This window comes from Eleutherodactylus coqui, chromosome 2 (genome assembly GCF_035609145.1).
Source record: "Eleutherodactylus coqui strain aEleCoq1 chromosome 2, aEleCoq1.hap1, whole genome shotgun sequence".
Taxonomy (NCBI): Eukaryota; Metazoa; Chordata; class Amphibia; order Anura; family Eleutherodactylidae; genus Eleutherodactylus; species Eleutherodactylus coqui.
The window spans coordinates 98,462,618-98,488,510 of record NC_089838.1 but is presented as its reverse complement, the minus strand read 5'-3'; the positions used below and the strand labels follow the sequence as shown (position 1 = coordinate 98,488,510).

At 43.2% G+C, this 25,893-nt stretch overlaps 1 protein-coding gene across 4 annotated transcripts in view; it reads right to left on the bottom strand.

Moving 5' to 3' along the window:
• The window catches only part of RBM27 (RNA binding motif protein 27), a 52,352-nt gene that overhangs the window by 4,508 nt on the left and 21,951 nt on the right, over window positions 1-25,893 (bottom strand). For 3 of the 4 annotated variants that reach the window (XM_066591254.1, XM_066591256.1, XM_066591257.1), the window contains exons 7-21: window positions 25,596-25,859; window positions 24,296-24,520; window positions 22,669-22,806; window positions 21,794-21,847; window positions 20,399-20,548; window positions 20,120-20,264; window positions 17,892-18,045; window positions 16,952-17,191; window positions 15,506-15,631; window positions 15,223-15,336; window positions 13,745-13,819; window positions 12,549-12,704; window positions 8,013-8,117; window positions 4,568-4,759; window positions 4,340-4,426 (exon numbers count right to left, since the gene is read on the bottom strand). In XM_066591254.1, coding sequence (XP_066447351.1) covers window positions 4,340-4,426; window positions 4,568-4,759; window positions 8,013-8,117; window positions 12,549-12,704; window positions 13,745-13,819; window positions 15,223-15,336; window positions 15,506-15,631; window positions 16,952-17,191; window positions 17,892-18,045; window positions 20,120-20,264; window positions 20,399-20,548; window positions 21,794-21,847; window positions 22,669-22,806; window positions 24,296-24,520; window positions 25,596-25,859 — 2,225 coding nt within the window. The remainder of the gene's footprint in view (window positions 1-4,339; window positions 4,427-4,567; window positions 4,760-8,012; window positions 8,118-12,548; window positions 12,705-13,744; window positions 13,820-15,222; window positions 15,337-15,505; window positions 15,632-16,951; window positions 17,192-17,891; window positions 18,046-20,119; window positions 20,265-20,398; window positions 20,549-21,793; window positions 21,848-22,668; window positions 22,807-24,295; window positions 24,521-25,595; window positions 25,860-25,893) is intronic. The other variant, XM_066591258.1, reaches the window with a different exon arrangement.

Sequence of the window (25,893 nt, the reverse complement as noted above, 5' to 3'; positions counted from 1 at the left end):
TTAACTTTGCACTTCTATATAATCTTCAGTATAAAATTAAAAGTGCCCCCTCTAGTGTTTTAAAATGAAGGTTTATCTTTAAAGGGCCACTCCGGTGATTAAAAGAATAAAAAAACATTATGTACATATCCCCCAAGTATACAAGTAGGCTAGTTTCATCTTGTTTAGTTATTTCTTTGTCTGAATCTCTATCATCAGATAGTCCTACGATCTCCATTCTGATCAGCTCAAATCTGCTGGACACTATGGATTCATTTTCTGGTCAGATTCTCAATTCACATGATGTTATTACATGTTCCATACCACAGAAACTGCCTAGAGGGGGACACAGGCACTCCTATTTCAGTTACTGATGATTACATAGCTCGGGTCACACAGTTATAATAGAGGAGATCACAGTTCATCCTCCTGACTGTATACCTATGGGCTGTAGCTTTAAGTGAATACAGAAGGTATTTAACTGTCCACCCACCAGGTCAAAAAAAAAAAAAAGAAAACAAAAAAACGGTAGAGACTCAGCAAACGTTGTGCTAATGGATCATGTGACAGAACGTAAAACATCTCAGTTGCAAGATGGTTCCTGATAAGCATCAGGCAGGAGGTTACACAGCAGGGCAGTGGCTGCAATATATAGAGACTTCCAAAGTGTGACAGGAAATCAGGTGAGGGTTAAGGATGGAAAAAAACCCCCCAAAACCAGGATTTTTGTTGCTTACTGTAAAATCCCTTTCTCGTCCCTTTCCGGGGGGCACAGGAAGACCTTTGGTGTAGCACCTGCCACTAGGAGGTGGGACACTTAGAAAGTTAGCCCCTACTACCAGCTATACCCCTCCTACAGGCTTTGAGCCAAATCAGTTTGTACACAAGCAGTAGGAGAGAACCAATGAACACATTAAGTCAATGAAGACAGATCATAACCCAAAGAAACCCCAAAATAATTCACAATAAAACCAGGCTGGAACAAGTATCCCTTTTTGGGAGAAAACCACCACCAGTGCTAGCAAGGAATAAACTGAGTGTAGCTATCCCCAATAAATGGGACAAAAAAGGGATTTTAAGCCAAGTACCAAAAATAAATAAATAAATCAATCTTTCTTTCTCCTCCGTGTCATTGGTGGACACAGGACCTTGGGACATACTTTATTAAAATGCAGTACCTAAGTGGGTGGGAACAGAAAAAAAGAGGGCACTGACAGTCTGTTGCTCCCAATGGGCACAAATAATACTGCATGGAATCTGAGGTAATATGATATAGACATGCTACCAGAAACTAGTAGCAACAACGTACTGTTTCCTATGGGAAATAGTACTATGGATCACGTATTCGCCGTATATACGTATATCGTGCCTTATTACAGCGACTTCAGCAAGAAGGGTGTGAAGTGACTGTTCGTGTTCAGCGTAGAGGGTAGCAGTATTCCAGGTAAGCAGGTGTAATGCACTTACGTCTTGAGCTGGCAGTAATATGGGGACCTCATAACTGCCTCTGCCAACATGGCCAATAATACGCCCAGTTGTATTCCACAGATTCTCCTCTGAGAGAATAGTTAAGGAGGAGAGCGTTATATGATTGTCAGAGTATGACAGCACTACAATTACCCCTGCATTGAAGGTGATAACGAGGGAGATGCCGCTCGTCAGAATTGCGTAGGCATGGGGGGTGCGGAGTCTCATAGCAATATAATTATTCCTCCTATGGAAGGGGGTAATGAGGCAGAGGATGGCTGCTATCATTGAGCAATCAAGTGGGATACAGATTCATTAGAGATACCCCAGCTCACCATACTACACTTACTCCCCTATGAAAGAGATAAATGAGACAGAAGATTATGTGTCTTATGATTACTGTATGACGACAAAGTTATGAGAGATACAGGGACCCGCTGTAGTACCATTACTCCTCCTATGAGGGTAATTAGACGGATGATATTGTAAAGTCGTGAGAGGTACAGGGTCTCCCTGTACTACACTTACTCCTCCTCTGAAAGGGGGTAAGCTTGTCATGGGGCAGTCTGAAGATATATGGAGTCTTACTGTTCTACCATTTCCGCTCCTCAGGAAGGGGGTAATGGGGCAGATGACTCGTGGCACAACTGAATAGTCATGAGAGAGACAGGAACATGCTGTACACCATTACACCTCCTATGGAAGGGGGATAACGTGGCTGACGCTTGCCATCACTGTACAGTTGAATCAGGTGTAGACTCACTGACAATTACTTCTTCTTGTGAGGGTAAAGTGCACTTGTGGTAAACGCCACTCTTGTTCTCTAAGAGGCATGAAGGATGGGTGGAGATTTTCTGTGTGTACCCGATTCGATTTCTATGAAGTAGACGAGACCAGCAAGAGACTGGTACTGCAGCTGGGAAAACATGGGAATAGAGAAGGCTACCAAAGTAAGGAGGGAGTCAGGAGCTGTGGAGAAGTAAAGTAGGTCTCGCTATACAAAGTCATGCTGGCGAAATTGACAGGGTGCAAGCGGTAGCCGATGGACCCTGTTATTTCCCAGGAGAGACGATGACATGAGAGAGTATGGCATCCCTAAGGGCAGATGGTACCCGAATTGTAAGCAAGCTACTAAATGGCTGCTAAAGAGCTGCACTGAGCTCCTCTAGAAGGCTGTTGGAGGAGGCTGGCTGCAAGGGAGAGTCCTAAGCTGGAAGTGGGGAGGGGCTGGTAGTAGTGACAACCTACAGAGATACTGCACGGCAGAGAGGAACTCCTGCCCCCCACAGCCATGCCAATCAGAAGTCCCATCTCCCGTAAGTGGCCCTAGAATCAGAGGGCTCAATTAGAAGCGCCACCCCATAAGAGAAAGGCCTCCCCACAAAAGTGCACAGATTTGAACCCAAGCTTGTAAGCATGAGGAAGTCCTGCCTTCCGACTGCAAGTAGTAATTACCTAGAAGTCAGGGCCTAAGTCAGAGCACTGGGCCAGTAGAGGTGTCAAGAGCAGCACTCAGCCGGAGTAGCACCACTCCAGAGAGACACTTGTGAGAGGACAGAAGACCTTTTTCCAGTGTATGTGTGTTCCAGCAAGGTGAGGGAGGGTGTGGTGTAGGATTATGGGCCATAAATGGTGAATCATGGCTGAGGCGGGAAGCCCTGGACTATGGCTGAAAGAAAATGATAAGGAGGGGGATACTTTTTGAATGCTGAAAGTCATCCACTTTACTCACTTCATCTTTATCCTCTCCGACTCCCCAGGGCACCATCAGGGTCACCTCCTTAGTGACAATCACATAGTGGTGAGTGATCGCTAGAACTGAGGAAAGAAGGGAACCGCATGTGACCCCATGGCTGGTAGGATACAGAGCAGTTTGTGCTGCTCCGTTCCACTTTGTCTTCTTGGAAGGAGTAATAGTGTGTCTCATGCAGCACTATTCATCCACCCCCCTCAGGGGCAATCAGGGAAGTTAGCTCATCCCTGATTCACAGCTAGAGGGGGAAAGATGGACAAATAATAAAATAGAAAGGAAAGAAACTTACAGAGCAGGGAGGTCTGCCTCATATGGACGGATTTAGCTCAGTGCCTGCAGGAGGGGCATAGCTCATGTAGGGACTAACTTTCTTTACTTAGTGTTCTCCTCCTAGTGGCAGGAGCTATACCCAAGGTCTTCCTGTGTCCCCGAATGACAAGAAGGAGAAATACATTTTCACACCAGTGTGGCTCTTTAATAAACCTCTTCTACTATTTGATGCTATTTGTTAACCCGTTAAGGGCGCAACCTAGTTCGGTACTTGTTAATGAGGCCATTTTTAGGCCCCCCCCCCCCCCATCTCCAAATTTCAACTGTAATAGCAATTTTAACAGAAAAATAGAAAGTTATATGATAATTTCCTTTTTGCACGAGGAGTTCTATTTTTCAATGCCACCATCATGAGGTCTATACAGTGTATTGCATAATTGAATTTTCTCTTGGGAAGGAGAAGTTGGGGGAGGCTTAAAAAAAAAACAAAAAACAAAAAAACAAAATACAGCAATTCTGCCATTTTTTGGGCCTTTAGGGGCATTCACCATATGGTAAGTATTACAAATATGGAGAAACCGTTACGAAAAGATGATGCTATAACAGAGGATGTCCCCCTCTGCTTACCTGACAATTATGCCAATAAGAATATTAGGGAAACAGCAATTTGAAGAGCTTTTAAAGCAGCCAAGTTAACAAAACCTAAGACAGAGGCGACTTCATAGGCTTTCTTCCCTCCCAATTTTGGAGCTAGATATTCAAAGTGTCCAAAGGAATTTTCTATGGATTAACTAGACTCCACAGTAATTATAAGGCATCTAGGAGAAAACAACCAGGAGTTTAAGAGTTTGATGCCAGCTCTAAACTTACGTTTTCAGCCTCTTGTCTCGTCTTGAATGTTAAAATAACAGATGGTGGAAACTCCTCCTCTTTCAAATCATCAATATCACCAAATTTCTGCAGATGGAAAAAACTAAAGCTATAACAAAAAAGGCCAAAACCTTTCTATATACAGTAAATAGAAATATACATAGCAGATCAGAGTGACATTAGAAGCCATAAAAGTGAGCTGCATACAAATGTTATTTGTTTACTTACAGCAAAGTGTTGTAATAACTCCTCTTTTTCTTTCTCATAAAAGCCTGCAACAGATATTGTTTTGGGGCGATGATCCACAACCATGTGATTAAGTGAACCCCTCCCCCTTCCTCCACGTCCACGTCCTCTGCCCCTGCCTTGCACAGGTATAGTCTTCCCCCGTCCTGCAGGCAAGATACCTAATCGAGCAGCCTAGAACAAAAAAAAAAAAAACACACAAAGGTGTTTAGATTTGTAAGTAGTTATACAAGTTTATAAAGTAATGTAAATCAAAAAATTATGTCGAGCTACTTAACCCTTTAAATGGTCACTGGACCTTCAAATAACCTCTGGCGAATATAATAAACTTTACAATATATCTAAACAGATAAAACAAAAAGCTCCTCCCTTATTAGGCTCCTTTCCTCCTCCCCTTCTTCCTAAACTGGTCTCTTATTTTGAGAAACTGACAAAATGCATTTTGGTAGATAAGATGGTTTATGCTTACTGACAGGTCAGATATCATGTTGCCCATACAAGTCTATAGAGGGAGGAGGAAGAGGAGCCACGTGAGAGGAACAGAGACACACAGAGATGCTGCTGCAGCTAACAGGGGTGTTTTACTGTCTCACAGCTAATAGAACCACATCTACACTGCTCAGTACCGCTCTATAAGGTCTTCAATGCCGCTGCTCTCCGTATAGTGTAGCGTGGTGAAGATTTGTTTAATTTATTAGTTATCCGTACTCCTTTGTGTGAACTCTCTGATCTCGGAGAATACGTTAAGGCATTACCCACCAAAGACTGTGTATAAGAAATATATTCAGTGTCTTCTGTAGGAGGACATTCTTATTCTAAGTTTGTTAAGCAGAAATTGAAAGGAGAAGCAATCCATGATAAACTTACATCCTGGTCCTTTAAACTTATCCAAAGGTTAGTTTTTGTTCTCCTCCTCTCAAGCCCTTCTTTGGCATATAGTTTTTTCGCTACATTAGTCATTGGTACTTGATTATTTGAGGTCACCTAAGTAAATGGCTCTTTAACATGGGGCATTTTTCTGCCTGGGTAACAAGCACCGATCTGACAATATAGCAGGTCAATCAGCATTTGTTATTCTTGCGTACATGCAACAGATGATCACTAGTATAGGGGCTAATGCGAAGGTCTCTTGCCGTCACCAGAAATCTATGGAGAGAAGCTGGGGAAGGAGGGAGCCTGAAGTAGTGATTATTGTCTTACAGCTACTAGACTCACATATACACTGCTCAGTATTGCTGTATTAGGTCTTCCATGCTGCTGTTACTTATGATAGTGTGGTACAGAGAGTTAGAGGTAATTCTGCTTTCTACTTTGCGTGCCATGTATGTAAGCCATCATAGCAGCTAGTCTTCACCCACCAGTTGAGGAAAAAAAAAACTGGAGATTTAGATAGCATGTGCAGAGGGGAAAAGGTAGTAAATGCAAGATACAAGCCATATAACGGCCAGAAACAGAGGTGCCCTTCTAAAGAGTCACCTGAAAGTGTGGGTACACTTTAAGCCCTAGACTGAATGTTTGCCTTATGCTGTAGGATATTGGCTCCCTAATAAAAGTTAGAAGCCTGGATATTGCCTGGATATAGAAAGTGTGACGGTTATTCCAGCATTCTAATGGGTGTAAATCAAGGCAATGGCTTTGAATGCTGAATTAGGCTACAAATTACAAGTCAGAAAAAGGAGCCAGGTATCTCTCCATGTTTGATGGCTGGATGAAGTCCTGTAGCTGAAACTTTCATGGAGCTGCAAGTGACGTGTCTGCTTTGCAAATAGTCACATCTGAGTGACTATTTTGTCTTATTTCATATAAGCTAAACAGCTTTTTCAAATGCACTCTTCTGGATAAACTGTAAGGTCCAATGTCCACGGGCAGATTTTAATTCTAAAATCCACGCGGGAGATCCAGAGCTCTGTGCGCCCATAGGGATGCATTAGCATCCACAGGGCAATTTAAAGTATGCAGACATGTTTTTTTTCCCTGCGTGCGGATCGCACACAATAGCAGAATGGCTTCCATTCAAGTCGACGGAAGCAGTCCTATCCGCAGCACAGCCACAGCTGTCACTGTGGCTGTGCCGCTAATACGCGGAAAAGCAGAGGAGTAAAAAATAAATAAATCTGCATTGCGCATACGCCTGGCACGTCTGCCGTGCTGAAGAAAGAAGATCTATCCGGCATGGAGGAGATCCACGCTGGGGCGATAAGAAAATCTTTTTTTCTGTCCATGTCCGTCAGCACGGCTGGATTCCGCTGCAGAATTCAGCAGTGTAATCAGTGTGTGCAAGTGGACATTGGGCCTTAGACATTCCAATGATAAATGTAAGCACAGAATTAAAAGTGTTGTCATCGATGGATTTGAAACCATAAAACAGGTTTTGAACGTGTATGCTGTGCAGCCAAAAGCTCTCAGGCGTCAAGCCTGTAACTGGTAACTAGAGATGGACGAGCATACTCACTAAGGGCAATTGCTCGAGCGAGCATTACCCTTAGCGAGTACCTGCCTGCTCGAGACACAAGGTTCGGGTGCCGGCGCGGGGGAGCGGTGAGTAGCGGCAGTCAGCAGGGGGGAGCGGGGGGGGAAAAGATCTCCCCTCCGTTCCTACCCGCTCTTCCCCGCAGCTCCCTGCCCGCCGCTGGCACCCGAGCCTTTTGTCTCGAGCGGGCAAGTACTCGCTAGGGTAATGCTTGCTTAATTGCCCTTAGCGAGTATGCTCGCTCATCACTACTGGTAATCATATCTCAGCACATACTATATAAGAAATTGCTTTTAGAACTGTAAAATACACCTCAGATATACATTGGTAAGTCTCTATTAAACATAAATATTCCATTTAGAAAATTAAAAAGGATAATTAAAATTAAAATAGATAAACATAGCCATCATAATTACCGTATATACCGGCGTATAAGACGACCCCCCAACTTTCACCTTATACGCTGGGAATACAGCGGAGCAAAAAAAAAAAAAAAATTTACTCACCTCCCCCGGCGTTCTGCGGCGCTGCTGCAGGATGTCGCTCCCTCCTGGTCCCCGGCAGAGCATTGCTTTCTGGACGCAGGGCTTGAAATCCCCGCCTCCAGAAAACACACGTGCTTTCAGCCAATCATAGCCATTCAATGATGTCATTGAATGGCTGCGGTTGGCTGAAGGCACGTGTGTTAGCTAATCACAGTATAAGCTTTCTGGAGGCGGGGATTTCAAGCCCTGCGTCCAGAAAGCAATGCTCTGCCAGGGACCAGGAGGGAGCAACAGCCTGCAGCTGCGCCGCAGAACGCCGGGGGAGGTGAGTAATAATTTTTTTTTTTTTTTTTGACACTTTCTTTTTTTTGCATTACTGGCGTATAAGACGACCCCCGACTTCAGAGCAGATTTTTCGGGGTTCAAAAGTCGTCTTATACGCCGGTATATACGGTAACACCATCTGCCTCACCTCAACTTGTAACTGGTTGAGTTTTTTCCTCAGCTCTGTTGTATCTTCCCCTGACGAAAGTCGTTTGTGGAAATCCATCTCTGCATCCAAAAGCTCCTTCTGTGCCTACATGTAAACGCACATTATTAGCTTTAGAACTGAAACACACATCACTATGGAAGAAGAAAGTGATCAGTACACTTCTCATACCCCAAAGCTGGTAACAGGTGGGGTAGAGGAGTAGTCATTAGTTCTTTCCCCGCACTATACTTTACAGGTCATTCCCCCAGTACCCACATGCACATTCCCCTCTTTTGAGGGCCACGACATAAAACTCTTCCACCCATCCTCCCTGCAAATGGCGGTGGTCTGCTGCCCCTACATGCTCATGCCACCTGCACCTTGAAGACCTCTCCAGAAGCTGGCCTTTTCTTAGGCCCAATGCACACGGGCAAAAAAGAATTAGTAAATCTGCGCGGGTGTCCCGCATGCGTGATCAGCACCCATAGGGAATCACTGAACACCCGCAGGTAATTAAATACTTGCGGATATCGTCTTTCCCTGGTGCGTGGATCGCACCTGAGGGAAAACACCCGCAGCATGCTCCATTTTGTGTGGTTTTCCTGCACGGACAGCTCCCATTTAAGCCAATGGCAGCCGTCTAGATCCGCAGTTCAGACGCAGCTGTCACTGCGTCCCGAGCCGTGGGAAAGCAGCAGTTAAAAAAAAAAATAATAAAAAAAAATTGTGTATGGGTTTTGTTAATGTTTGAGTTTTCATCAAGTTTTCTAATATACCCCAGGTTCTCCTTACCACCTCATTTGCTCCTTTTTTGCATTTGCACCCAGTTTCTGGTCTATAAATTCTGATTTTCAGTTGGTCTTCCCCAGTTTTCTGTTGCTCCATTTGCTGTCCACTTTTAGGGAGGGGGCGTGTAGTAAACTTAGCATTCTGCCAGTAGTTCACTGTGCTGCACTTCCTTGGCCTGGCTTACCATGCTGCAGTGCACAGTTCGTGGTTCAATCAGGAAGTGGGCAGTATATGAACGCCCACCACTAGGCTCTCCCAGGACAATTCAGGCACACTGACCAAATAGTAAATAAACCCAATAAAATTGTGTGTACACACAGACACAGACACCCAGGAGAGGCAAAGATCCTTATCACAGTGTCTGCATATCTGTAAGCCTGCAGCCTCTGAGTGCAGAGGAGCGCACCTGTGAAAATAGCTCCTCCAACCCCACTGCCAAACAAAAGTCCTTGTTACAAACAGAAGCTCAGTACCCAATGACAGATTGTGGATTGTAGAGAAGCTGCAAGTGGCAGTCACTACAAACTTGATTTACAATAGTAAAAGCAAGAATTTTTTTAATCCAACCATATTACAGAAATGAGACTAAGGCCCATTTAGACAACGATTATCGCTCAAAATCCACTCAAAAGCCATCTTTGGAGCAATAATCGCGTGTAAATGTGCGCCCATCATGCAGATGTATAACAGCTGGGCTCTTCGTGCAGAAAACATCTGGATTCAGAAGACAAGCGGGGACACCCTTTTCCTCAGATGTTCACTGGTAGACACAGGGAAAACCTGGGGTATAGGTTCTGCCACTAGGAAGCGGACACTAAGCAAAAGAGTTGACTCCTCCTACCACCCATAACCCTCCTGTAGTCACTGAGCTAAATCTGTTGGTACACAAGCAGGAGGAGAGGAAAAGCCCAAAGGTTAACTGAATATACATATAAACTCGAAAATAACATACAATTAAATGAAGTGAAGGGGGAATCTCAGAACAGAGAAACAGCAGATTCCCTCAAAACAATGGGTGCCGTCCCTCCAATGGACATCAGAGAGAAGGATTTTATGTTGAGTAACAAAAAAAATCCCTTTTTTTTGTCTGTGTCATTGGGGGACACAGCAAAGACCTTGGGAGGTTCAAAAGCAATCAATCCCGAAGGGGGGAGCCCAAAAAAATACTTATAATGCAGTCAGGGTACTGTCACCTGCAGTATCCTGCGACAAAAAGCAGCATCAGAAAATGTAGAAGTATGCACCCTGTTAAACTTTGTGAGCATATAAAGTGAAGACCAAGTCGCGCTATGGCAAACCTGGAGAGCAGGAGCAGTTACCCGAATGGGCGGCGTCCTGCCTTTGGTATGATAATCCTCCATGATCTCTGACCGGATCCAGCGGGCAACGGTGGACTTAGAGGCCACCAGACTTTGACAAGGGCCGTCAGGGATGAGGAACAAGGAATATAAATAGCAGAAGGATTCTGTACAGAAAACAGAGCTGGACAACATCAAGCTTGCACAGACAATGTTTATATGGTGTGCAAGCTCCGGATAGAAGGAGGGCAGAACAATATCCTTGTTGAGATGGAAAGACGAGACCAGCTTGGGAAGAGAGGATGAAAGAGAGCAGAGGACTGCTATAGGAAGATGTGCAAGATAGCACGGAGACATGGCCGATCAAAATTATGGCTACCAGGAAGGCGATGGCTACCAAGATAACAGACAGAGAGAAATGTCAGACACTGGCATGAAGGGAGACAATATATAATAGATCTAAAACCGAACTGAGGTCCCAACATGCTGTCGGAAGACGGTAAGCAGGGGCAGAGTGTGCCATCCACTGAAGAAAAGTACGTACCACGGCTATAGAAGCCAAGGGGCGTTGGAAAAGCATGGAGACTTGACCCTTTAAAGAGCCGAGGTTTAAGCCCATAACCATGCCTCATTGGAGGACGAAAGGGATTATGTTCTGTTCCAGCTGAAGAGGATGGCTCATTGCAATGGACAAGTGTGGGATCACAGGTATGGGACCGCCTCGAATGCGGCCAGCATGAGTCCCCACAACCCACATGCCCTGGTGAATGTAGATGGGAGCTCGTGACCACAGAAAGCAGATGCATTGTTGGTGAAGGGCAAGCTTGTCTCTCAGACGTTTTACCTTCACCTGAACAGTGTTGAAGAATAGGCCAAAAAAGGTGAGCTGATGTGACAGGGCCTAAGTTGGACTTTGGAAATTGATGATCCACCTGTAACCGGGCTCTGGCAACTAGAATATGCTTGGGGCTTTTGCATATGTGCTTAAAAGGCGTTTTCCAGGCAAAACACTTTATGACCTATACTCAGGGTAGTTCATCAATAGTTGATCAGTTGGGGACAGCCCCTTGGGGCTGATTAGGCACCTGGAGCTCCAACCCCTGTTTAACAGCTCATGTTTGTAACTGCAGGCACAGCTCTCATCGATTTTTAATGCAAGGTGAACCTGCAATTACAAGCACCACACTATTGATGACCTATCCTGAAGAAAAATCTCTTTATTATAGCCATCATAGTAACCTAGTATGTTAGGCTGAGAAAGAAAAAAAAAAAAAGTAAAAATAACCCCAATGAGAAGCCAAAATTTTCCTTATAAAAAGGGAAAAAAAAAAACCTTCATGACACCAAGTCTGGCAATCGAAATAATCCCTGGAACAACCACCCTTCTGAAGTAGTTAGTGACTATAACATTATTGGCTTCTGCCTCATTGTTTTTTTTTTGCATTCCTCTGGATCAACAAGGGGGGTGGAAACAGCCTGAACTAGATGGATATTGTCCTCTTTCAGCCTAACATACAATATTACATGTTATGGTAACATAGTAACACTCAAGTAAAAAAAAAAAAAAAAAGTCTAGGACCCTCCTGAACTTTTTTTTTTTCTTTTAAAGAGTTTGCTATCCTCAAATAGACAGGCAGAGCATTCCGTAGTCTCACTGCTCTTACAGTAAAGAAACCGCTTTTATGTTCGGTGTAGAAACCTTCTTTCCTCTGACAGAGAGCACCCCCTTGTTACAGTCAGTTCGGGGGATATACAGATAATGGGAGAGAGATCTAGATACATTTAGGCATAGTTATTATGTTGCCCCCTCAGCTGTCTTTTTGCAATTTTGATAACTTCTGTTTACTGTTATCCACTCATTCCATTTATTACTTTAGTTGCCTGCCTTTGCACCCGGTTCTAGCTCCGATATGTCCTTCTTCAATACCGGTGCCCAAAACTGTACACAATATTCCATATGTGTTCTGATCAGTGACTTGTAAAGAAGAAGGTGGTTCTCATCATGTGCCTTTAGACCTTTTTTGATGCACCCCATGATCCCATTTGACTTGGCAGCAGCTGCCTGATACTGGTTGTCCCAATTAAGTTTGCAGATAACTAAAATTCAGAGTCCTTTTCCATGTTGGTTTTGCCCAGTGTTATACTATTTAGTGTGTAAGGGTGACATATTTTCCTTGCCAACATGCTTAACCATCCTGTGTACTCAAGATGTGCCTCAATAAGTTTTCAGCAAAACCTGTTAATGCCATTGAAATACAGACAAATCAGTGCAATTTTTTTTTAGATTTCAGATCATGGATATGGTGTAGTCCGGTTAGAGCAAGCATACAATTGTGTAAACACAACGTAAAACTCATCTTAGTAAACATCTCACAAACATATGACCCTACTGTGGCTTTAGAATAAAGTCCTTACATTTGGAAGGGAACACACATTCTATATACATTACCTCAATCTTAGACCTGACTTTAGATGGAGTGGATAATATCTTCAGCTCATCTTTGACTTGAGAAATTTTCTCATGAAGCTCTTTAAGAGTTTTCATAATTTCTGTCCTCTCTTCTGTTTTCATGCTCTTGTTTTTCTCTAGCTTTGATATCAACATCTACAGGAGAAATAAATATAGAAACATGGTGGCTCAGCTTTGCAGCACTGGGGGTCCTAGGTTCAAATCTAACCAAGGAGAACATGTGCATGGAGTTTCTTTGTGGTTCTACTTGTTCTCCTTCAGAAAAATGAGAACAAGCATGGTGGCTCAGTTAACACTGTTTCCTTGCAGTGCTGGAGTTCCAGGATCCAATCTAACCAAGGGCAACATCTGTATCTATGTTTTTCAAAGTTCATACAGATGTCCTTGGTCAGATTTGAACCAAGGACCCTGGCACTGCAAGGCAACAGTGCTAATCACTGAGCTACATCCACTGACGAGTCACCAGCACCTGTGGTGTTCCGGGAAGGTGGATGGGAAGGAGAAACAAAAAAAGAATGGGGCCGGTTAATACAAATATTAATTCTGATTGCTGTTCAATATACAACCTTCTAACACGAGGTCAGATAGGACAGCAAGCTTGTTCCAAAAAGGGGAGTTTAGACTAGGGCTACATGCCAATTTGGTTATTTGGCTAAAGATCGCACTGCAGCCCTGCAACATAGTGGATGTTAATGCAATCTCGTTGCTGTTCATAAAAGTTGCCACAACCAGCAGATGCTAAGAAACCCCAAAACGCAGGATTTCCTATGCTCTGCGGGTCATAGTGACTTCCCAGCCACAACAGAACTGCGCTGACTAATGCTATAGATTTCAGAAAGCTACCCTTTGATCCTCAACCATGCGACCCACATCACAAACCAGTAGCTCTGTAGCCCTAACCTTAAACAGAGCTTGCATCAGAAACGTGTAATACGTTCACAGGCTGTTGTGGAGTCCTATACTTTCTAATCATTTTAAAGGAGAAATGACAGAATGACAGAGCAGCAACAAAACCCTTCTTTATACAGTCCGCACAGATGTCAGAGTCATTATTAGGCAGATCTATTTAACTGCCGAATATCAGCAGCCAGGGGCAGTGACTATACTACAGAGCCTATACCCTACTCAGACAGGGAAATGCCCAGTTTCTCTAGGCTGGCATATGTAGTGCATACCTTCTGATATTCAATTTGTTTTTCTAACATTTCTTGTTTCTTCTTCCTCATGTCTTGTTGGAGCTTTAGGGCTTCCTGAAAGAAAAGTTAGAAATACATTTGTTAAAACTACAAGGAGGTTTAAAAAGTAATCTAACCAGTGTGAAGCGTTAATATGTTTTGTTCTTTGCATTCTGAGACATTTCTTTTTTTCACTGGGCAGAACCTAAAATACCCATCACAGACTGAGATTATACCTGATTAATTTCTATTAAAAACACATATAGGGTACCTAAGGCAAACACCAAAACATTGATATGAAATCTCACATAAATCTTGTTGAGATAATGTAGAAATAACCACTATTAAAGATTAGTGGGTTAAGTATATTTTAGTATCCCCAAAAGATATATTGAGGATACTTCTGATATACTTCAAAACTAGAGCAGTCCCGAGATGCAAAATAAGTTCCTAATCCCGAGAGTGCTCTAGATTTACTGGGCATAGGATGGCAATTGACTCCAAGATGAATGTGGTCTTTAATCCTAATAAAGATGATGTATCTAGAGATGAGCAAACGTACTTAGTTTGGGTGTTTTTGGACCCGAGCAAGGCTTTTTCCGAGTAACTGACTACTCGGGACGAAAAGATTCGGGGGTTCGCTGGGGGTGCGTGCAAACTGTTCCCCGCTGCTACCCCCCCCCCCCCCCCTCCCCGGCTCCACCATGCCGCCCCCCGAATCTTTTCGTCCGAGTAGTCAGTTACTCGGAAAAAGCAGTGCTCAGGTCCAAAAACACCCGAACCGAGTACGTTCGCTCATCTCTAGATGCATCTATAGTAGTGGTCCCACGCGTTTCTCCGGAGGCAACGGATCATCAGGGACTCAAATAGTCTTTAGATATCCATTTGAAATGAAGTATTGTGGACCATCCTATTTCTATGACTGTAGCTCCCAGTGCTGGACTGAAAGCAGAGCAGTTAGCCCTTGCAGTCATACAATGCATTACAGCCATGTAAATCCCATGCAGTTGAAGGGGAGTATTTTGCCTAGACTGGTATTTCTACGATAATATAAAAGCCTTTTCTGAAAAGCTCCTCCAAGTCCAAAATGTGTTCCTTAACCTCCCGCCAAAACTTGGGACAGTCCTCAAATTCAACATTGCAAGATGACTTTACTACTTGCTCCAGCAATGCTTAGTTGCAAAACTAGTAGCCTTTATTCTAAGCTACAAACACTTTAGATGGTGAGAAGACAACTGGGATTGTAGAGGAAGAAATAATTCTGTGAAGTAAAAGCCATCAAGATGGTTTGAAAGGAACTAAAAGGTCAGCACAAAACCTAAACAGGCATTTAGAGCTTGTAATTGAAGCCTCCACAAATGGAAAGTGGTCACAATGGGAACAAGCTATTATTTCAGGTTCTCATAATGCACACAGTGAAAAGGTATCATTGCCGCAGGAATGGTTGGCACCTTTGTCTCAGGAGGCATATACTATACCTGCTTCTTCTTCAGATTATCTTGTATATCTGCAGGTTTGGACCCTGGTGGGTTCTTATTTGCCACCTTTGAGGCGGTGGCACTGTAAACCATTTTGGAGGCAGGTGGCAAGGGCTATAGGAGCAAATACCAAATATACAAAAGTTAGTGGATACAAATCCTATGTGTAAAACAGTCATCTATCAGCTATACTCATGTTTGTTAAATCTGGTCAAGTATCAAAGTTAGAAACTTAACCCTTACTTCAAAAATGTGACACCTCATAAGGTTACGTTTCACCTACCCCAGGTTCTTCTCCTGAGTTAGTCTGGTTAGGAGCCACATACGTTGAATCAGACTGGCTGGTGACAGCTCCAAGCCGATGTTTTGCAGGTAGTTTATTAAGGACATAGGAACCCTGGGACATTGGCTGTAAATGGTCAAGCAATATATATTACAATAGTTAATATGTACATTTAAATGGATTTTTCAGGACTTTACCACTGATGACTCAGGATAGGTCATCAATAGTTGAGTGGTGGGGGTCCACCACTCCAGACCCCAGTGATCAGCTGATATCAGGCCAGCTGTCAGTGGGGATAGAGCCGGAGGCTCACAGCTCTGTCCCCGCTGCAGGTTGGTAAATGCAATCATAGCTCCTCACTGAATTCAATGGGGGTTGTGCCTGCAATTAACAAACTGGGCCGCTTGAAAAAAAGACAGAGCTATCAGCTTCTGGCTCTGTCCCCACTGACAGCTCGCTCAATATCAAATGATAGCAGGGGTGCCAAGCAACACATCCACTGATGACCTACCCCGAGTAGTAATGTCCTGGAAAATCCCCTTAACACCATATAGCATGCATTTCAATTACTGTGCCATTAGAACAAAAAGGAAAAACTTGAGTCTCCGAATATCAAGTAGTTTTGAAAAAAAACAAAAAACAATATATATTATAGTGGCTTAAATTAGAATTGTTCTGCATTATGCTGTCCTCAATGTGGAAGGAACTGCAATGTGACGGATGGCTCCAAGCTAAGCTTAAAAGGGATTTTGGCAATACTCTTGTCCCTGCCAAACCACTGACAGCGTAGACGAAAAGTAGGGAGACCCGAAACCTTGATTAAAGCTGGTAGTAACTGCACCAGTGAGAAATTCAATATTTGATCCCTGGCGTGCAACCACTGCAAGTGCCCGTGTGCAGAACCTACTCCTCCAGTGTTCTCCAATGAGCTGCTCCACAGCCCTGATCGACCGCTCCAGTGGCCTCCAGATTGGATGCTATAGCTGTCGGTCAGAGCTGGGGAGCAGCTGACAGAATCCCTTAAAACTAAGGTTGCAATAAGACGCATTGGAAATCTAAATGCTAAAGTCTTTGAACATGGACATGCAATGCAGGAGCAAATCTAATGAAGTGTGAAGAAAAAGTACACGTTTGGAACACAATGTAAGTTTGTACGTTTCATGTCTAATAAACCTCATGGTCAAGTAACCGGCAGCACTTTAAAAAGATATATGTACATGTAGCCTATGTGCTGCAGACATTTCTTTGACTGTTGCTTGCTCAAATCCATGGACAACCCCATTAATACAAATGGAACAGAAATGTCTGCAACAAAATCTGGTGCCTGTGTATATACCGTTAAACGGTAACAAAAAGGAGTCAGAGTGCTGATCACAGCGAGGATTGCCTACAACTCCAGAATAAAGACAAGGTGCCAGTGAGATGACATATTCATAGTATAGCTACCTTCTGAAGGTGCGTCTGTCCAGCAGCGGGTAGAGATGACTGTGTGGTTGGTATAGTGTGCGCTAAATGAAGGGGCGTCAAATGCTGCTGAGAACCTTGTTGCTCGTTATTTTCCCTGTGCCAAAGCACTCTTATAAACCTATTGTTTAAAACGGCTTCTGTGCTGGAAATTGCTCTCCTGGCTTCTTCATTTGACAGGTATTGGATCAGCGCACCTTCTGGATCTCCTTGAAAAGCAACCTAAAGAGAAGAAAAAAAGTTTTATTTAATTTACACCCATACATTTTGTGATTTACATTCACTTTTCTAATACGGTGACAAAAAAAAAAAAACACAACAAAAAACACTAATGCTGAAACTTTGCTTTTATAGAAACACTAGTGGTTATATATCAAACCCATACTTCCATTCTGCAGAATGATCTCTATCCAACTGAAGCTAGTCCTTAACCGTAGGCCTATCTACATCATGTTTTCAGCACCAATTTAATTTTTACACCCTGGGAAAAACCTCTTATTTATACCTGTATACTGCTATATGGCATAGCAAAGCCTACTACATGTCAGAGGCCAAAATGCCATTAAGTTGGCCGCTGTGGAATAAACGGATCCCCATGAATATGGAAGCTCCTCCAGGCGTACGCCGTAGGCCTAGATCACCAACATATGAACAGCACCTTGAGATGCAGTTTACTGAAGCCTGTTCAGCTTTTCCACTCGACTCCTCAATGGGGAAGGGACAGTGACTAACATATACGGAGAGGTCTGGTCTACTTTTATTTAACGCAACTACAGGGTTAGGTAATTTTACCGGAGAAGATTGCTGCCAATTAATTGCCTATCACCATATTACGGTCTACTACTGTGAAATAAGGAATCCTTTTGAAGAGTAACAGCCACCCAGTACTGTGTTGCCAAACGATCCTGAAACTACAACTGACCTGAATATTCACTATGGTACCAAATTTGCTGAAATGCTCGTTCAATTTGGTAATGTTGTTTAGGTCCTGAGGAATTTTTCGGACTTCAAGTTTGGTATTCGTGTACTGAATCTTCTTTCCAAAGCCTAGTTTGTTATGGTTGTTGTTTCCTTGCCTGGAACAGAAAAACGTTACAGCACAATTATGTAGCTAAGTACATGAACAGACTATGGCCGCCCTGCCCAGCACTAGAGGAAGGGAAAACCAGCAAAAAGGAAACCCTACACTGTCCAGCCTTTTGCCCTCAGTTGATTTCCATACAAGCCAGCCAGACAGTGGATGAATGCTGCAATCTGATACAGTCTTATTTTATTACGTTATATTCATTTTTAGATGCATCAATCTTTCGGCTCCCAGCAATGTGGTTAATAAGCCATTTAAAGGAGAACTCTTTTAGACAACGCATATGTGCAGAAAATACTGAATATCTATGCAATTACTTTGTGTTACTTTTTTTGCACCATATTGTAATTACAGGATATATTATTTTTCGTTCAGACCAAATGCTAAATTATTTTTCTGCTGGTTTCCCGTTACCAGTAAGGGAGACATGATGGCAGCCATAGAAGTACAGCTATGCTGTCAAAGGGCTAGGGTGCTATTTGGCTTTTAAATGTATTTGTTTATAGAACAGGAAGTCATACATATGACCATAAGGCCCCCTGTTCATGGGCGTTGCGGTATCCCGTGGCGGATCTCCGCCGTGGGAGCCGCTGCCGAATCTCCGCCGGCCAGCCCTATCTGATAGATAGGCTGACCGCAGAGAATCAGGGCAATTCGCAGCATGCTGCAGCGAAGTCCCGCCCGTGGACAGGCACCCTTATACATGTATTTCAACTGCGGCCCAAATCTTCCTTATACCAGTTCACTAGCCCCAGACGTAAAAGGGTTGTCCTGTTACCAGATATGTAATGGCTGTAATGGTCTTAAAATAAGAAAAACTCTTTTCAAAGTCGCATGCAAGCACTCTCCCTTACAAGTCTATTTTATTGTCAAGCAGCCAGTAACAGAGCAGAAAGGTTGCAAAGTCATGTGCACCATTATACGGAATGCCCTATTGAGCGAGATGCCCAAAAGGTCGTCCCCAGCAATAATTCTTCCTGTGCTTTTACACCGAAAAATCATCAGTAGTGAATGGAGGAGGAGGGAGACGGGAATCCTACGCTTAGACTGTCTGTTTACATGAGCAGATCCATCATTCAGTTTTCTGCATGCAGAAACTGATCGACGAAAGAGAAGCAAACGAAGGCTCATTCGTCGTTCAGTCGGGGCGTGCAGTTACACCATGACAATCCTTCCGATTTCCATTAGATGTGGGAATCTGAATGATGTTTCAGCCTGTGTAAAAGGGCCCTTAGACTACATTCACATATACAATGGAGCAAAACATCGGACAAGATAGTGCGGCATGTTGCACTGCTTTGCATGGTAAGTTACCATAAGGAATGCCGGAAGCTGGACAGCCTGCCATTATAGCGAATGGGGTCTATCTGCCACCATTCAGATTGCCACCAAAGTACAGATGAAGCACATTAAAACCATGCGCTTCACCTGTACTTGTCATGAAACTGTAGCAATTATAGGTAAAGCACATAAAGTTTATGCCATGCGGCAATAACCACAGCACAGGCGCTATGTGTGAAAGTAGCAACCTTTAAATTCTTTTTTTTTTTTAAAAGGGCAGTCTGGACACTTAAGGAGAATAGAATGTATAATCTAATACTCACCTTCCTGATCCCCCGACACAGACATGAGATTACTGCTACAAAAAGTGGCTGAATTAGGCAGGTCAGTGATTGGCTGCAGTGGTCACATGTCTGTCAACAGGTAACTGGAAAGCCAGAACCCTGGACCTATATAATATTATACTGCCCTCTCCAGGAACCAGTCTGAAGACATTTGCTGCAGCAGTCATGTAGTTCTTTACCCACATGACTATTGCAGCTAATAGGAGGACCCGTACCAGGACATCAGTGAGGTCTCATGTAACAGGTTAGGTTAAGTAGACCTGGGGAAGTCACATGACACGGTACAAGAACACCATTAATAAATTGTTTAGGGCATTCTAATTTTCTGCTTTTATGTGTTAAAAAAAAAAAAAAAAAAAAAAGAGACAGTCAGAAGAACTCTTCAAAGAAAATTAATGAAGCTGCATGACACTAATACAAATCAAGCTTTAGTCTCCTTACTTGTCCAACCAGGGTTTCTTTGCAAATGGCCCATCGTTTGTACTTCCCATTGCTCTTTTCCTATCCGGCTCCACCACCACTCTGTTGAGGTTACTATTTACAGGTGTAGATGCTGGTGGCTCCGTCTGTATGACAATATTAGCAGCTAAACAAGTAAGAAAAAAAACAAAGATTAATACAAAATTGTACCTAGAGCCTAAATCAGAGCTGAATTCAGCAAATGATCATTAAAATCTACACAGAACTGTGTCCCACTAACACTGCGGGCGGATTACCAACCTCTTGGTGCTGTGTCCATGTCACAAGATGTCAGCCCGATCAGGTTTGGCCTCTGTGTCTGCGCACGTGTAAAGAACTGCCGGTATCCAGTTCTACCAGTGTTTGTAAGACTAGGTGCTTCAGGATTGTACCCGTCAGGTTCGTACGTATCTAGAGAAGTAGTAAAAAAAAAAAAAAAAAAAAAAAAAAAAAGACAAAAAACATTTTAAAAACAGCAGTGGCGATACCTTTATCAACTTGTGATACAAAAGTACTTCAATGGCCATCACCAATTGCACCATCAATGGCAGAATATACAACTACTAACTAAAGAGGGACTCTACATCTGAGGCTTGAAGGGTATGAAACGGGAAAATGCTTAAAATAAAGGGATGTGCAGAGTCTGCGCTTGTCACCATGAAGCTAGCCTCAATGACCACAGAGAAAGATTTAGATTGTGGCGCTGGGGATGCGATGGCAGATGATTCTCAGACTAAGGATGCATACTAATGCACGGTATGCATCAGGCAGTCAAAGAAGCAGTGCAGCAGTCTATGTTCCTCCACGACCGCAGCGTCGTCCTAAAGGGGTTGTCCCACTTATCCTCCGCATAATAGAGGTCTGCTGCCTGGGATCCCAGCCGTTTCCCCAGGCAAGTGTCTTTGTGTACCAAGCTGTTTTGTTGCAGGAAGCAGACAGCTCCATACACTGCACAGTGGCCTGGAATGGTACTGCAGGCTGAGGCCTACTAAAGTGAATGGGACTCAGCTTACAATACCACTTATAGATAAGCTGTCCTGAAGATAGGTCATCAATAACTAAAAATTGGACAACCCCTTTAAATATTGTACTACATAAGAGGATATACAGATGCTCCTTTTTTCCTTACTATATGGACTTTGCCATAAACTGAGTGGGAGGGAGGGGTCTGGTCATTTGGTTTATAGAAAAGAAATTTAGATTAAAAAAAAAAAAAAAAAAGTGCAACTACTTTTTTGGGGAATGGGGTTGGGATTTCAACTTTATATATTCTAAAAAAAAACAAAAACAACAAAAAAAAACCCAACACATTTTAAAGGAGGATTTTGCTTCCTTTCTGCTCAAAATGCTTATGAACTTCCCTGCACACCGTTTCTGCAGATCGCCATTTCTATGCTTCATCCGTATTGCACTACTACGAAGTGTTTACGAACTGCAGAATGTGTACAGGGAAAGCATGAACAGCTGATAAGATGGTTCCTCCACAAAAAAAAAAAAAAAGCCCTTAAACTGGCCTATTGGTGGAGAAATAGAAAAGTTATGGGGGTCAGAGGATGACAAAGCAATTTTTATTAAGTTAATTTATTCTTTTTAACAGTACAAGATTTTAAAAATCCACAAACTATATAAATTTGGCATTGCTGTAACTGTACTGACCCGCAGAGGATAACATGTCGTCTTTACGGTGCTGCGAACTCTGTAAAAACGCCCCTACCACAAACAAAAAAACAAAAAAAGTGAAAAACTGTTTTTTTTCCCCATTTCACCCCACTTAGAAATTTTTAAAGGCTTCCCAATAGATTAAATAACACTAAATGAAAAATACAATGTGTCCCACAAAGACAAGCCTTCATATCTGCAGCTATGTCCCCAGAAAATGACGTCATGATTTTTCTGAAAGAGGGGAAAAAAATTAAAATGCAAAAACGACTGCGGCAGGAAGAGGTACAATATATACTAAATACAGCAATTCCATCACAAAAAAAACTGCTTGATTCCCTAGTACTGATACTAGTGTTTAGTAACAGTAACCTCATTACCCTCTACATCAGCAGGTAGACAAGCTTCACTTCCTTGACCAGATAGCCCTCTTGCCTAGTTTCCAATAGCCTAAAAGGATTGGGATTGCTGTGTCTAGATGCTCAAGCATCAACTTTCCTCCCTGTATCACGTCACGGACAGATAACTTTCCTCATATAGCATTATTACGCTCGTTAAGAGCAAAATGGATGTATTCAACACTAATGAGGTTAGCTAAGAAAAAAAGCCTAAAGACTAGTATCTAACGATATTACTAGTGCAGAAACTAGCATCCCCTCCCTCCCAACAGGCCAGATCCCATTACCACGAGGCTTTAGAGTGTTAATGGATAGCCAATGTCATTACTAAATGAAGGTAAATGTAGTAGGAAGCTCTGGTCATGTCAGACTATTCTGATCCATTGTGAAGGGAAAACACATGGAGTACGAGGACAGCGGTGTCTGATGTTTGGGTCACAACAACAAGATGGGTAGTGAGAAAGCTGTACTTACGTTCTGAAACGGAGTAGAGCAGATTCTGAGGAGGTAATGGAGGAGGTAGCCTTCCCCCAACTGGTGCAAGGCTGGGCACAGCACTTGTTCCTGGCTGTTCACGGTTATTTACAAAGCCTGAATGCGCTAATGGAAGCCCTGCATGTTGGGAAGCAAGATATAGATCAGGATAAATGTTCCTCAGCACCAGGAAAACATATACACGTGTCAGCGGGTAGCTATATCCAAAGTGGAGCAAAGGAAAAAAGGGAGCAGCTGCTACCCATGGCAACCAATCAGATTTCATTTACCCTTTGTAACATGAAAGCTATGACCCATTTGGTTGCTACAGGCAACTGCATCATGGTTCCTTTGCATCAGTTTAGATATAGTAACCCACTGTGTTCTAACAACTCATCTCAACATCTACAAACATGTAGAATGCTCTATCATGTCCAGCTGCCAAAAAACAAGGCAGGCAATTACTTTGGTTCTATAAAGATATGGCAGCCATACAAGAGGCCGCTATGTCTCCCAATGACCCCATATTTATTGGCCCAGTGTGCATGCTTACTGCAAAGGAGGGAGAAAAGGCAAAATTCACACAATTCATCTACTGTGGAAACAAAGGATCAGCAAGCTGAAACCCAGCATGGCCACCATCCTCCTAACAGTAGGTACTGGCAGATTGTAAGGCTGCCCCGTACAAGTTATACCTGCCAGTTCAGCCCACAATAATCTAATGCATCTAGCAAAATTGTATTGTTTATCCTTAACCCCTTAAGGAAAAGACCGTAAGGACGCAACAATTTTTGGGGAAATTTTCATCTTCACTTTTCAAAAGCCATAACGCTTATTTTTCCAACGAAAGGACTATACGAGCGCTTGTTTATTGTGCGGCGAGCTGTAGTTTTCATTGCACCATTTTTGGGTTACATATAATGTACTGTAAAGCGTAGTGATTAGAGTTCAGCTAACATACTCTTCTGAGCTTGATGCTGGTTCGAGTATTAGCATCCTCGATGGTGCTCGTTACTCGAGCGAGCATCACGCAGTGTTCGATCCCGCCCCAGTTTTGGCCCCTTCCCGCTGTGCATGTCAACAGGAGGGAGAAGGAGAGGGAGATGGAAAAAAAAAAAAAGCTCAGCAACCGGAGGGTCCCATACAAAAATACTCGAGTCTCCCATTGAAGTCAATGGTTTTTTTTACTGGAATAGAGCTCTCGAATTTTATGAGAAGCTTGACCCAAATAACGAGGACCCGAGCATCTCGGTACTCTCTCATCTCTAGTAGTGATTTTTTTTTTTTGGGAGAGCAGCAAGACAAAAAAATAAAAATAAGAGGTCAACAGCGGGGATTGGTATTCTCACTGATTCCTGCTGTTGCAGTGGGAGGCCAGCTGTCAGCTGTGAAATGGAGCTGGCTCACTTCTAAGCCCAGGCAATACATAGGATGAACGTTTACGTTCTGCTGCGTTAAGTACCATTCACCCAGGATATAAACTTATGTCCTGTGGTGTTAAGGGGTTAATATTAAATTATATATTTTTAGGTATATAAAAGAATCCTTTCCTGCTGTGTTACGTCTCATCTAAATATTAGGAAGTATTCACCCGCCAGAGAGGATGCAGAGAACCTGGGATACTTACTTGGAGCAGGATGGACAGCAGGAGGGGGCTGAGTCATGGGCCGTGGGACTGGCATTCTCATATTGTGAGCTGGGGCAGGTATGGGAGGCATCAGAATACCAGGAGGTGGAAGCCCGGGTGGAGGAGGGAAAGGAATCATGCTGGGCAATGAAACCTCGTCAACTACCAAAGGGTCATTTCCGTGATCAAATTGGCAGAGGTCACCAAGAACACAAAATCCTCGTTCTGTAAAGAAAAAAAAGACAAATGAATCAGAGCTCCCAAGAAACTGAATAATTACCTGATATACACGTTTGACATTTTTCAGGATTGAAATGATTCACAGATTTAATGAATTCTGGAATGAACTATTCCTTTAAACAGGTAACCTGTAATATAACATTTCCTCTAGACCTCTTATGGTGGGGTAATATTTAGACTTTAACTACTGCAGATATACGACGGGTACTGTGGACAGATTGATACGGACAAGGAAACGATGCAAGATACAGAGAGGCTGCTGCCCAAATCTGCAGGGCACAAGTGGGCTACATGAGATAGCAGGAATACAGAAGAAGAAAAGTTTGTTAGGTGCGTTTACAGAGGACGACCTGTTGGGTGCCGATGTCAGACCAGTGTGAATGCACAAAAATCTTTTACTATTCGTTTGCAGGTCATCATCACCGGATCGCGGGTTTGTCGTTCAGTGTTAAAACTCCCCTCTGATCCTGAGAAAAGGGGTAGATACCATCATTCACACAGGGACCTCTGTTTTTGGGATGGCGAGGATCCTAATGGTCAGTCTCCTATCTATTGTAAATCCTGTGGCTTGGGGATAACTTTATATCTCGGCACAGCCGCTTTAAATATTGATGACCCATCATTAAGATACGCAATCAATATCAGATCAGTGTTGAAGGGACTCTGAGCACCCCCCTCACCTAATCAAATGTGGTGCTTAATCGAATGTTGCAACCTCCTCATTGTGCTCATTTACTTGAATGGGACTGAGCTGCAGAAAGGCCACGTGACTGGCTAATGTAAAGGCGCAAGTAAAAGATACCAAAATGCTTACCTGACCGCTACAAGCCCTTTAAAACAGCTGATATGGGCAAATGGGTGTTAACAGCTGATTGCTGAAGGGGTCTTTGTGTTGCACGTAGCAAACAGACACATTTTCTTTTTAACAAGGCGTTATGCTATTATAACATTCTTAAGGCCTTATTTCTGCACGTCAAACGGTAGCAAAACTGCCTTAAAGTATCTGGCAGCGAAAGGGTTACAAATGGACACAAAAAAAAAAAAGTCAACGACTTCTTACCATCGTAATCTCTGCAGCGTCGTTTTGGGGGTGGGTTTCTAGTAAAGGAGTTGGGAGGGTTGTGGTTGTTATAGTAATTAGACCATATCTCTGTTGTGCTCTCGGGGTGGTGAGCAGGTGCGATGACGGTGACAGTGCTGGGTATAGCCTGCCCACCAGAGGAATACTGCTGCTCGTTGGAGATGCTGGCAGGCTGGGAAACTGGAGGGTAGACCGACTCCAAATCACTTCTTTCAGACTCAAACTTCGACCTCTCCCGGTGATCTAGGGAAACAGATTTGTCTGGGAGTTCATTTTT